General features: G+C 52.1%; 1 protein-coding gene across 9 annotated transcripts in view; it reads right to left on the bottom strand.

Moving 5' to 3' along the window:
• The window catches only part of DOCK5 (dedicator of cytokinesis 5), a 140,980-nt gene extending 134,290 nt beyond the window's left edge, over window positions 1–6,690 (bottom strand). For all 9 annotated transcript variants that reach the window (XR_012156325.1, XM_073325314.1, XM_073325315.1 and 6 more), the window contains exon 1: window positions 6,467–6,690. Coding sequence is in view for 8 of the 9 variants with exons in the window: in XM_073325314.1 (XP_073181415.1) it covers window positions 6,467–6,509 (43 nt within the window). In the remaining variant the exon portion in view is untranslated. The remainder of the gene's footprint in view (window positions 1–6,466) is intronic.
• Between the last annotated feature and the right edge of the window lie 6,291 nt (window positions 6,691–12,981).

Raw genomic sequence — 12,981 nt, 5'->3', positions numbered from 1 at the left:
CGAAGCAGATAATGAGAGCCCGTAACAACAGTACTATTGACTTACCTACTGCAATATGGGAAGGACGCGTGCAACTCAAGCATCCCTTTAATTAGATTCCTGAGACAGCACTGAGGACATTAAAACAAGAGCAGTTATCTCACGCGATTAACTCAAAAAAATTAATTGGGATTAAAAAATTAATCGCAGTTTTAATCACACTGTTAAACAGAATGGAGCCCTTGTTGGCTCCATGATATTTCTCTCTCCAGCAGAGAAAGGAATAATGCTATGGACTTCCTTTGTCACAAATTTATCATTTTAAAATCAATCAGATGATGAACGCATTACATTAAGAACTCCAGGCAGTCAATTGCAACTCCTTTCCATACAACTTCAAACCAACTAATCTAATTGCATATTTGCATAATACAGATACACTCATTAAAACACACTTTGCAAATGACACACTCTTCTGAGGAGAGCCCGAGTCCAAACCGAAGAGGTTATTCTGCCAAACCACTGGAGGAGACTGGTCACAAGAGTCCAGGAAACAAATCTTTGTGTACTGAAATTTGCACAAATCAAAGGATGGCACTGGATCACAACAGTTACTTTTTGGGGAACTCTTCACAATGCTGTTGAAATTTGCAGAGCCCCATTTGACATACACACACACGTCATTAGTGTAATTTCAAAAACACAGATTATTCTCTACCAGCCATAATGTTTCTATTCTATCCTCCAGAAAAGAAAAAAAAAAAACCCAACCACACACAACTTTGATCCTTTCGCTTAGCCACCAGCTGGAACATGGCCCAGGCAAGTAGTGAATGAAAATTGTTACTGTCTAATAGCCTAAATGATATGAACTGGTGGTCTCAGCTCAGTTCCTCATCACAAACACCAGTAATTAGCACTAATAGGCACCCTTGTTGGAAGTCTTACCAAGGGTATTAAAGTATCCTCTCAATAAGAGGGGACGCCTTAAGACTGGGATCCTCAGGGAGAGCATATTGGTGGGAGAAAAAGTTAAATGCCCCTTCTGCCACCTCTTCCCTCTTGTGCCAGCCACAAGCACTAAAGAAAATCTCTTAAAGCTTTTATTATGAAAGGCCCAGCTTTTGCAAACACTTGGGCACGTACTTATCTTTACTAGTACAACACACACAGGGCGCCCGCTTCTTCCTTTCCCCGGGGGGTGCTCAACCCCCACTCAGCCCCAGGCCCCACCACACTCCACCCCTTCCCCCAAGGCCCCACCCCTGCCCCGCCTCTTCCTGCCCAATTCCACCCCCTCCCCCAAGCATGCCCAATCCCCGCTCCTCCCCGTCCCCCCAGATCCTCCTGCACGCCGCAGAACAGCTGATCACGGCGGGCGGGAGGTGCTGACAGGGAGGGGGAGGAGTTGATCAGCAGAGCCACCGGCCAGTGGGAGACACTGGGGGAGAAGGGGGGAGCTGGCTGCCAGTGGGTGCTAAGCACCCACTAATTTTTTCCAGCCCTGGAGCACCCACGAAGTCGGCGTCTATGACGACACATCGCATTAGTAAAATTAAACATGTTCTGTAAGTGCAGGATCGGGGCCTAGGTGGAAAGCACTTGACATGCACCTCTGTAATCCATTAGCCAGCCAGATATGAAAGTGAGAACTAGAACTACTCCATGCCAAGTATAAGCATCAAACATCGGCTCCTTAAAGAAAGCATGAATTAACCCTGTCAAATGTGCTAGTGAAATAGACGAAAAAGCCAGAACGCTATGGACTCCATGCCCAAGTAAGGGGAAAAATAAGAATCTCCCCCTTTATATACCTGTCTGGGGACAGAAATAAGCACACTGCACACCTGCTTTCTCCTCCTGTGTCAGGAGATGAGGGAAATGGGCAAAACCCAGGCTCCCCTCCACCTACACACAGGCCAGTGCAGCTCAGCCCTCTGGGAAAATATAGACCAGCAGCAAATTAGTAACCCCTGAAACATGAAAGAATTGTGTCTGTGTCACGCTACCTTCCAAGGCTGTTTCTGAAGAGGAGCTCTCGTACTACGCCTTGTGCAGGAGTGTGCCTAAACTCACAATCTAGTCCCAGCTGTTTGGGTGAGGATTATTTTGTTAACCTGGCATCATTATACCAGTTATCGTACATTCTGCAGGATGGCAGCACTCAAGCGACCCTGGTAATCCCCAGACACAATCTCCCGCACCACCCAGGAAATATACGGACGTACGAGAGAGCCCGAGTCATCGCCAGCACAGAAAGAAACAAAGTTCAGGGTGCGCAAATGTTACACGCCCTAAAAGTTACCACGGGAGAAGCTAGATAAGACGGTGCTGCGTTTAGTAACTTTGTTAAGCCATAAAACCATGCCGCGGCCCTGATCGTGCAGTGGGCCAGCCCCAGCACTCACGTGGAGCCCTTTCGAAGTCAGTGGGGACTTTTCGCAAGTGCACATGCCCTATCCTGTGCAAATCAGTGCAGGATCGGGGCCTTGATCCCTTTTAACAAGCGGGCAGAACTATGCCAAACAGCATCACAACAGCAGCCATGCTTTGCACTTTTCAACCATCCAATTTAAAACCTTCCCCCACAGCAACAAGTTTCCCAGGGGGGAAAGAAGATCTTGCTCAAACAAAGGCTGCAGGGTGGTTTGTGTCATTCATGGTTTCCTGCTGGCCGCTCTTTTGTTTTCTCAAGGGTATTTGCTTTACCGGCTCAAAAGTTGTGGCTTTCAATTGATCACGTTCTCCAAAAAAAAAAAAAAGGGGGGGGGGGGGGAGAGAACCTCACAAACCATTGCAGCAGGTGCTAAGCTTGTCCTAAGAGGTAGAAAACCAGTGAGCTGTAGCTCACGAAAGCTTATGCTCAAATAAATTGGTTCGTCTCTAAGGTGCCACAAGTCCTCCTGTTCTTTTTGCGAATACAGACTAACACGGCTGCTACTCTGAAACCAGCATTGCACGATTATTTTTAAATGCCAGCAAACAGGCAGGGCAGATGGTAACAGACACCACCTCAGCTTTTGCAGCTCATCTCTTCACTCCCACTTCCCTATACCACTCTCCAAAGCTTCCTCTCCCCAGAACATTGCACAGCCATACTCTGTCCTCGGTACCCCATTCCCTTCCCTATATCCCATGGGGGCACGGAAGCTGGACACCGCAGCAGTCTCTCCCCCTTCCCCATCCTGAGATAGCCTTTGGAGACAGCCCTAGAGGCAGACTCAAGTCAACAATTACCCCCAAAACAGGGTCAGTCCGAAGACAGCAGACACACTTGCATTATTGCAAAAACCAGAGCAGTACAGAACGGAACTGGACCCGGATCACGCTTGAAGTGAAATAAAGTCCCAGGGAATATCAGCAACTGAAACCTCCAGGCAAAGACAAAGTGGGGTAGGAATTAAAGAGGACTGAGAAGGTAATCCAAATGCAGTCAAAAGAATTCAAAGGGGGAATTTATAGGGGGTGGATGGGATGAAATCAAAAGGCCCTGAAGGGGGTGAGAGAAGGAATTTGGGCTGGGGGTTGCAGTGGGGGGTCGGGGAGTGTTAGGGTTGGAAGGGGACTGCAATGGCGCAGAGGGGGAGTGTTTGGGTGGGGGGGGTGCAGTGGTGCAGAGAAGGAATGTTTGGGTGGGGGAGTGCAGTGGGGCAGAGGAGGAGTGTTTGGGTGGGGCGGGGTACAGTAGGGCAGGGGCAATACAGTGAGGACAGAGCACTGGGAAGTGGGGGAGCCCCAGGAGGCAGTGCAGGAGGGGTGCGGTGGAGCAGGGGGTGCGGTGAGGCGGAGCGGGAGTGTTTGAGTGGGGGGTGCAGTGGGGCGGGGGCAGAGGGGGAGTGTTTTGGGGGGGAGTTCAGGGGGACAGTGGGGCGGAGGCGGATGTTTGGGTGGGGAGTTCAGTGGGGCAGGGGGTGCGGTGGGGCCTGTGGGAGTGTTTGGGGGTGCAGTGGGGCGGAGGAGGAGCGTTTGGGGGGTTCATGGGGGCGGTGGCATGGAGGGACAGAGGAGGAGTGTTTGGGTGGGGGATTCAGGGGGTCAGTGGGGCGGAGGGGGAGTATTTGGGTGGGGATGCAGTGGGACAGGGGGAAGTGTTTAGGTGGGGGGCTCAGGGGGGCAGTGGAGAGAGGAGGAGTGTTTGGGTGGGGGGTGTAGTGGGGCGGAGGGGAGTGTTTGGGGTGCAGGGGGGAGTGTTTGGCTGGGGGATGCAGTGGGGCAGAGGGGGAATGTTTGGGGAGGTTCGGGGGGCGGTGGGGCGGGAGAGTGTTTGGGGGGTGCAGGGGGTGCAGTGGGGCAGAGGGGAACTGTTTGGGTGGTGGGTTCTGGGGGGCAGTGGGGCAGGGGAGTGCTTGGGTGGTGGATTCTGGGGGGCAGTGGGACGGAGGAGTGTTTGGGGGTGCAGGGGGTGCAGTGGGGCAGAGGGGAACTGTTTGGGTGGAGGGTGCAGTGGGGCAGGGGTTGCGGTGGGGGAGTGTTTGGGTGAGGGGTTCAGGGGGGCAGTGGGGCGGGGGGAGTGTTTGGGGGGTGCTGTGGGGCAGTGGGGCGGGGGGAGTGTTTGGGGGGTGCTGTGGGGCACGGTGGGGCGGGGGGAGTGTTTGGGGGGTGCTGTGGGGCACGGTGGGGCGGGGGGAGTGTTTGGGGGGTGCTGTGGGGCACGGTGGGGCGGGGGGAGTGTTTGGGTGGGGAGTTCTAGGGGGGCAGTGGGGCGGGGGGAGTGTTTGGGGGTGCAGGGGGTGTGGTGGGGGCAGTGTTTGGATGGGAGGGAATGTTTGGGAAGTTCAGGGGCAGTGGGTAGAGTTTGGGCAGGGGGTGCAGGGGGTGCGGTGGGGCAGAGGGGGATTGTTTGGGAGGGAGGGTTTGGGGGGCGGTGGGGCGGGGGCAGTGTTTGGGTGGGGGGGTTTGGGGGGCAGTAGAACTGTTTGGGAGGTTCAGGGGCAGCGGGGCAGGGGGAGTGTTTGTGGGGTGCAGGGGGTGCAGTGGGGCGGTGGGGGCAGTGTTTGGGTGGGGGTATAGGGGGTGCGGTGGGGCAGAGGGGGCAGTGTTTGGGAGGAAGGTTCAGGGAGCGGGGGGAGTGTTTGGGGGTGCAGTGGGGCGGGGGGAGTGTTTGGGTGGGGGGCTTTGGGAGGCAGTGGGGTAGTGTTTGGGAGGTTCAGGGGGTGGTGGGGCAAGGGGAGTGTTTGGGTGGGGGGTTTGGGGGGGCAGTGGGGCGGAGGGGAGGTGTTTGGGAGGTTCAGGGGGCGGGGGGGAGTGTTTGGGAGAGGGGGTTGGGGGGCAGTGGGGCGGGGGGAGTGTTTGGGAGGTTCAGGGGGCGGGGGGAGTGTTTGGGTGGGGGGGTTTGGGGAGGCAGTGGGGCAGGGGGAGTGTTTGGGTGGGGGGGTTTGGGGGCAGTGGGGCGGAGGGGGGTGTTTGGGAGGTTCAGGGGGCGGGGGAGTGTTTGGGAGAGGGGGTTTGGGGGGCAGTGGGGCGGAGGGGAGTGTTTGGGAGGTTCAGGGGGCGGGGGGAGTGTTTGGGTGGGGGGGTTTGGGGGGCAGTGGGGCGGGGGGAGTGTTTGGGAGGTTCAGGGGCGGGAGGAGTGTTTGGGAGAGGGGGGCAGGGGGGGTGTTTGGGAGGTTCAGGGGGCGGGGGGAGTGTTTGGGTGGGGGGGTTTGGGGGGGCAGTGGGGCGGAGGGGGGTGTTTGGGAGGTTCAGGGGGCGGGAGGAGTGTTTGGGAGAGGGGGTTTGGGGGGCAGTGGGGCGGAGGGGGGTGTTTGGGAGGTTCAGGGGGCGGGGGAGTGTTTGGGAGAGGGGGTTTGGGGGGCAGTGGGGCGGAGGGGAGTGTTTGGGAGGTTCAGGGGGCGGGGGGAGTGTTTGGGTGGGGGGGTTTGGGGGGCAGTGGGGCGGGGGGAGTGTTTGGGAGGTTCAGGGGGCGGGAGGAGTGTTTGGGAGAGGGGGGCAGGGGGGGTGTTTGGGAGGTTCAGGGGGCGGGGGGGGTGTTTGGGTGGGGGGGTTTGGGGGCAGTGGGGCGGAGGGGAGTGTTTGGGAGAGGGGGTTTGGGGGGCAGTGGGGCGGAGGGGAGTGTTTGGGAGGTTCAGGGGGCGGGGGGAGTGTTTGGGTGGGGGGGTTTGGGGGGCAGTGGGGCGGGGGGAGTGTTTGGGAGGTTCAGGGGGCGGGGGGAGTGTTTGGGTGGGGGGGTTTGGGGGGCAGTGGGGCGGGGGGAGTGTTTGGGAGGTTCAGGGGGCGGGGGGAGTGTTTGGGTGGGGGGGTTTGGGGGGCAGTGGGGCGGGGGGAGTGTTTGGGAGGTTCAGGGGGCGGGGGGAGTGTTTGGGTGGGGGGGTTTGGGGGGCAGTGGGGCGGGGGGAGTGTTTGGGAGGTTCAGGGGGCGGGGGGAGTGTTTGGGTGGGGGGGTTTGGGGGGCAGTGGGGCGGGGGGAGTGTTTGGGAGAGGGGGGCAGGGGGGTTCAGAGGGGCGGAGGGGGGCACAGGAGGACGCCCCCGCCCCGGCGCGCACTCACCGGCCCCGTACTTCTCCCGCTTGGTGGGGACCCAGCGGGCCATGCTGGCGGGCGGGCGCTCCCCGGGCGGCGGCTCTCGGCTCAGCGCGGCAGCGGCCGCTCCTCGGCCCCCGGCCCCCGGCGCTGCTGTCTCGGGCTGGGCGCCCCGGGCTGCTCCGCCATGTTAGGGGCCCCGCTCCGCTCCCGCCGCTCGGCAGCGAACTTCCCTTCCCGGCAGCCGGGCGCCTCCCCCGGCCCCGGCCCCTCTCCCCGCCCCGGGAGCGATCACCTGCTCCGCGCCCTCCCTCCGCCCTGCGCCGGGACTCGGGCCGCCCCGGGGCCGCCCCGGGCTCGGATCTAGCCCCCGCCCCAGCCTGGGCTCGGATCTAGCCCCCCGCTTCCCCCGAGCTCGGAGCTTGCACCCCGACCCCTACCTAGCTTTGGCTCCCCTTTCTCTGAGCACTACCCAGCCAGCCCAAGCTCGGATCTAGCACCCTCTGACCCCGGGCTCGGACCTCCACCTCTCTCCCACTCAGATCTACGGCCCCCGCCCCGACTTGGGCAACTTTCCGGCAAGGCGCAGATTTGTTTCTGACAAGCTCTGTTAACCCTGTGCTGACCGCAGCCTGGATCTATGCCAGATGCTGCTGCTGCTTCTGAAGCGTTTCCCCCTCCTTAGCCGTTTGCACGATGCTGATCTGCAGTTGGAAAACGCGAGCCAAGCCACAGACCGGAGAAGAGGATTTTGAAAAAAAGCAGAGGCCAGTGGGGAAAGATCCCCTCACCGGTCCCTCCTTTTACCCCACTCCGAGAAACAAAAGTCCATGGGGGGGGACGTTTCCAAGATTTAGCAGCGTTATTTAGTTTGTATTTTGTTTAAATTAAATTAAAAGTCCCTTCAGTGTAACAGATATACATAAAGCATTGCAATAAAACGACTACCAGCAGTGGGAAAACAATTGCAAGAGCACGTTTTTTCAGGAATACAACACAACTAGAATTATAGGCTCCCATCGAAGTGCATGGCAAAACTCCTGTTGACTTCAGCCAGGACAGGCTTGGGACCTTCCGTGAGGCATTTTAAAATGCTCAACACATAATTTATTTTTACATTAGCGGTAGGCCCTACTCCTGCAAACAGATCTGTGCTGGTTTGAAGCTTACGCCCCAAACCTGGTTATCTGCTTCTGATGAAAAAGGTCCCCCATTTATTTGTCGTGTGGAAAATCGTAGGGGAGGAAGGTGGAGGGTTTCAGAGGGACCCAAGAATTCTCTTAAATAACATACATGTGGATAATGGGGGGCGATGGCGCAACCACACACATGGACAGTGGCTAGTGCGGACGTACCTTTATGGTGCGTTTACACTTGGAGCTGGGGGTATGATTCCCAGCTCAAGGCGATATGCTGGCATTAATTCCCATCCCACTAGCGCTGAGCAGCAGGATAGGCTAGCTCAGGGGTTCTCAAACTGGGGGTTGGGACCCCTCAGGCGGCTGTGAGGTTATTACGCGGGGGGTCGTGAGCGGTCAGCCTCCACCCCAAACCCCGTTTTGCCTCCAGTGTTTATAATGGTGTTAAATATATTAAAACATGTTTTTAATTTATAAGGGGGGGGTCGCACTCAGAGGCTTGCTAGGTGAAAGGGGTCACCAGTAAAAAAAGAGTTTGAGAACCGCTGCTCTGAATATGTGCCTTTGGTCTTGCATGGGTATGTAGGCCCATGGCTAGCCACTCCCACTGCTCCTCAGGCTATGCCTTGCCCAGTGGGGTCCTGACCTCAAATGGGACCTGTAGGTCCTACTGTAATAAATAATATCTTGCTTCTCCCAAGACATGGTTTATTCACTGCTTGACAGAAGCTCAGTTTCAGGGATAAAGAACCATTTTTACGATTACAGTCCTTGCTAACAGTGTATGCTGCACTGTATCTTTAAATAAACCTGGTCCACTGTGTCAAAAATATGTAGCTCAAGGGTTTCTTACATGCACAGTAAGTTAGTCATCCTGTGGTGGAGATGTGTTGCAAGGTTACACCCAGTTTCTTTTAGAAAACCCAAGCCCTTCACTAAAAAAAGATGTCTTACATTTGTTTCCAAAAGGTGCTCATGATATTTTTGTGATGGCTATACCTTTATTCTGACAAACACATCTAAAGCAACGAGCATCAGGGGCAGCGTAGTTTGACACTTAAAGTGGCAACTGGTTGTGGGAACTCCTACCAGCGGCTCGGAGATGGAGCGTGTTTAATGGCTGGCACAAGAGATTTACCAAGGGTTTACATTACAGGAAAAAAAGAGATGCAAGTCAGAACTAGTTAAATAATTTATTCTTTATATAAACACCAACTCAGCTTTGTGCTTGATATGTGGCATATGTAAGAAGACCCTAAAAGCATATAGTTCTTGGCCCTAAATGATTCATAGGACCAGATCCTCACAGCTATTTAGCCTTCTGAGGCCTCCCAACACCGGACAGGAAATGCACAGCACCTTGCAAGATCATGTCCATTACCATAGGATGTGAGCATCCTACGAAATTATGAGAATGGGTGAAGAAAAGATCTCAAGTGTATAGATCACCTTTCCTTCTCCTACTGTACATAACTCATCTGAGCAGGTAGAAGGATTTTGCAAATCCTTGAACTCCATAAGATTCACCCATCCCACCTTAGGAAGCTTCATTTTGTAAAATGCTTTGAGATCCTTTGCCCATGCATGCGGTCAGATGCTCAGCCGTGCTAGGTTTGGACTTGGAGCAGCTGATAAGAGTGGGATAAGGGATGATAATAATAATGGTAACTCCCGATCTTTCTGCTCTGCTCTCAGACTGTCTGGTATCCAAAATGTCCCCTGGTGTAATTTAGAGCAGCCTTCCCCAACCCCTGACATCCCCCTTCGGAGAAAGAGCAATTGTACATTGCTCCTGGAGGCCAGCCTTACTCTTGCTTTCCTGTGCTGGACCAAGAATCTGGCCAAAAATGCTTGCAGTAGCAGACAACCTTGATCAGTGCTTCAGGCTAGCCGTTCTTCTCGCTGATGCAGTGTGTTACATTTGAGCAAATATTCAACTCAGTTTCAATGCCTCTCCCTAGGATATCCTTAGATAGTGGATAATGTCTGTTTCTTTGTGAGTAAGGCAGCCCTGTTTCTTATCACATGGACTGCACTTTTATCTTTGAAGTGACTTTCTGTACTGTCAGAGAACAGAAGAGGGAGAGAGAAATATCTTGGAGACAACAAGGGCTCCATTTTGAAAAGCGCTCAGTTCCCACAGTGAGGCTCAGCTTATCAAAAAAGGCACCAAATCAAGAGTCCAGTTTTTCAATATAGCTCAGCATGCTGGCTATCTGCCTGGGTACTGCAGAGCTCTTTTGAAAGTCTGGCCCCTTACTTAGGTGCCTAAGTTGGAGCTGATCTTTTTTTTAAAAATGACCCTCAAAGTGTAGTTTGTTCAACCCTCTACTGCTACGTAGGGTCACAGGTGTCAGATAACTTGGCTGTGTGCTGGTGTCATGAACATTAGAATGGTGACAACTTTTTTCAAGGTGTTTAAGATTCTGCCCCTGTGTTCCAAGGGGGGCAAGGAAAATTTTTGTCAGCAAGCGGAAACCAAAAGCAAAACATAACCGATGAACAAACAGTAACTAGTGTTGATGTTTTTATTACTGAAATAGGAAACATTGGTGAATTTTTCATTAAATGTAAGGATTCATCAGCCTCACTGCTGTACACAGTGAACAGTCTCAGATGTATCTCCTTCCTTTCAGTGTGGGTTTTTTTTGGGTTTTTTTGCTTAGAAAAGTGACTTTGTTCAAGTAACACCTCCTTTGCGCATTTGCTCCCTGTGGGTCTCTAAAAAAAATTGAGCAGATATGACTAAAGTTTTGTCACTGCTTAACCAAGATAGCTATGGAAGAGAGAGCTGGAGTCTATTCTCTCACCAGAACTGTAGGTTAAATTCTGATTGAAGTCACACCAGAGATGAATTTGGCCCACCTACACTAATTTAGCAATGTAGAAGGATGGTCTGGTGACAGACACTGGATTGGGACTAAGGAGATTTAGATTTAGCTCCTGGCTCCCAGTGTGACCTTGGCCCAAAGCACTTTAGAGTTTGATTTTAAGGAGGTGTTGATCCTTTGCAACTCACTCCCCTTAACCTCAGCTAGCCCCTAATCTCTCTGGGTCTCAGTTCCCCACCTGTAAAACTGGGGATTAATAGTCTCTCTCTGTCTCACAGGGGTATTGTGAACATATATTCATTAATGGTTCTGAGCTACTCAGGCCCAGATCCTCAAAGGAATTTAGGTTCCTAACTTCCTTTGATTACGTGCTTTATAATCTTTTAATTTCTATTGGAAAGAGCAACACATTTGATTTCAATCCAAGGTAAGCCCAGAGCCTCAAAGATATTGAAGCTCCTCAGTTACTACTGTGATGGGGCCACATACGTATCTAGAATGATAATAGAATTTACATCACCTCTGAATATGGCCCAATGGTCCCCAAGAAAGACACGTACCTAGTTTAATACGAAGCACCCTTTCCGGACAGATTTTCAAAGTTTCCGTGCAACTTGAATTCTTCTTGTTTTTTTGTTTTTTTTGGCTGATGGGGAATTTTATAATCTTTGTCTTCCAGGAACAAGAAGATTCTCTCTGCAGGAGCAAAACTGTTCTCTTCCTGTGGATTACTGAGCTAAAAGGCAGATAGTAAATGTGGGCAGTAGGTCAGATCTCCATTACCTGGATGTTTGATTGCAAGGCTGGAACTCATTGCCTGCAAGATAACCCAGCTGCGAAGGAGACAGGGGTTCTTCTCCCAGCTCAGTCATTGACTTGCTTTGTGACTATGGACAACTCACGTCCCCTCATGGGCCTGGGGACGATACCTACTTGTATAGAGTGTGTTGAGACCTAACAATTGTTATTATGGTCTGATTTTTTTAAATATAAGTAATAAAGAGTCAACGTTGAATTTGGTGCGGATTTACTTCCCGGGCAATTACACTGTAGTCAGTGTGCAAATCCAAGTCGGTGAAGAAGGTGGCCAACTATTTCTGTTGCCTTTTTCACACACGCTGGAAATGTACGTGCTTTATCATCTTTTAATTTCTATTTGAAAGAGCAGCACATTTCTAAGCATTTTGAACCGTTAAAGCCAACCGCTCTGAACCTATAATTTTACAATATGCCAGTCCCTGGAAAGAACTCTCTGTACAATACCTTGGAAGGCCTCTATAGCACTATCTCTCTTGAGCTAATCCACGATTGTAGTTTAACCAAAAGGCTGAAGGAGTGTGATTCTAGTGCCCCACTCTGTTAGAATTAAGAACTACAAATGCTAAAGAATAAATATCTTTGTTTGCTGTTTGCAGTGTTGTTGCAGCCCTGTTGGTCTCCCAGGGTATTAGAGACATGAAGGAGAGTGCCGTGTAGCTCAAAAGCTTGCCTCTTTCACGGACAGAAGTTGGTCCAATAAAAGATATTACCTCACCTAGCTTGTCTTGCTAAGGAATAAACACAACTGCAGTCTTCCATTGATCAATGCTAACCTGACAGCAAGATACCAATACTTTGTACAGAATATTCCTTATATTTCACTATTTACCTCCTCCTAGGGTGACCAGATAACACGTGTGAAGAAACAGGACTTTTTTGGGGGGGGGGGGGGAGTATAGTTGCCCATATAACAAAAAGCCCCTTACAGCCTGTACTTTAAGTGCACAATTGGCAGTATCATGGCTTCTTTAAAGGAGCACTGGCTGGTAGCAGCTCTCCTCCCAAAAAGCTGTCATGATAGGTAACGATGGTTTGTACTTGGTAGTTCCCTCTGGCCCCATAGCCCCTGTATCCTCATAACCTTTGCTATGGCAAGGGGTGTTAGAGGAGTTGCTACGCTAGCCCTAAGCATCCTGGGGATTCCTCTGTGCCAAGGAAATACTCAGGCAGCTGGTGAAGATGGTTTTTAGCCTGAATTTTATTGGCAAAGTGGTACAAAGCAGGCAGAAAAGCAGCCAGGATCTAGCCCACAAGATCTTTCCTCTGAGGATTTCAAAGCTCTTCCCAAACATTGAAGATGAGTTCATATTATACAGACAGGTAAACTGGGCCACAGAGAGGTTAACTGTGATCAGGAGGCTAGCAGAACAGAGCTGGACATTGTCAATCTAAATGGATTCTCCTGTCTCTCCTCTTTTCCATCTGCCCTCCTTGGTTTTTGGAGATTTGACCAGAGGTTTATGGAAGCCTTATCAGCAGCTCCAACAATATCCACAGGTTTGACATCATTGTGCAAGACCCAGTCGCTATGATGGTAAAGGATCAGAAACAAGAGAGAACAAGGATGGTTTTTATGGCTAACGCATGGGACTGGGACTCGAGAGACCTGGGTTTAGTTCCTCAATCTGCCACAAGCTTCTTGTGTGACCTTGAGAGAGACACTTGGCCACTCAGTTCCTCATCCTTAAAATGGGTATAAATAATGCTTCCTTTGTCTGCCTTGTGGATTTAGGTTGTAAACTCTTCGGGTCAG

This window comes from Lepidochelys kempii, chromosome 26 (assembly GCF_965140265.1).
Source record: "Lepidochelys kempii isolate rLepKem1 chromosome 26, rLepKem1.hap2, whole genome shotgun sequence".
Classification (NCBI taxonomy): Eukaryota; Metazoa; Chordata; order Testudines; family Cheloniidae; genus Lepidochelys; species Lepidochelys kempii.
The sequence above is the reverse complement of the archived record's forward strand: the minus strand, read 5'-3'. Positions and strand labels throughout refer to the sequence as shown.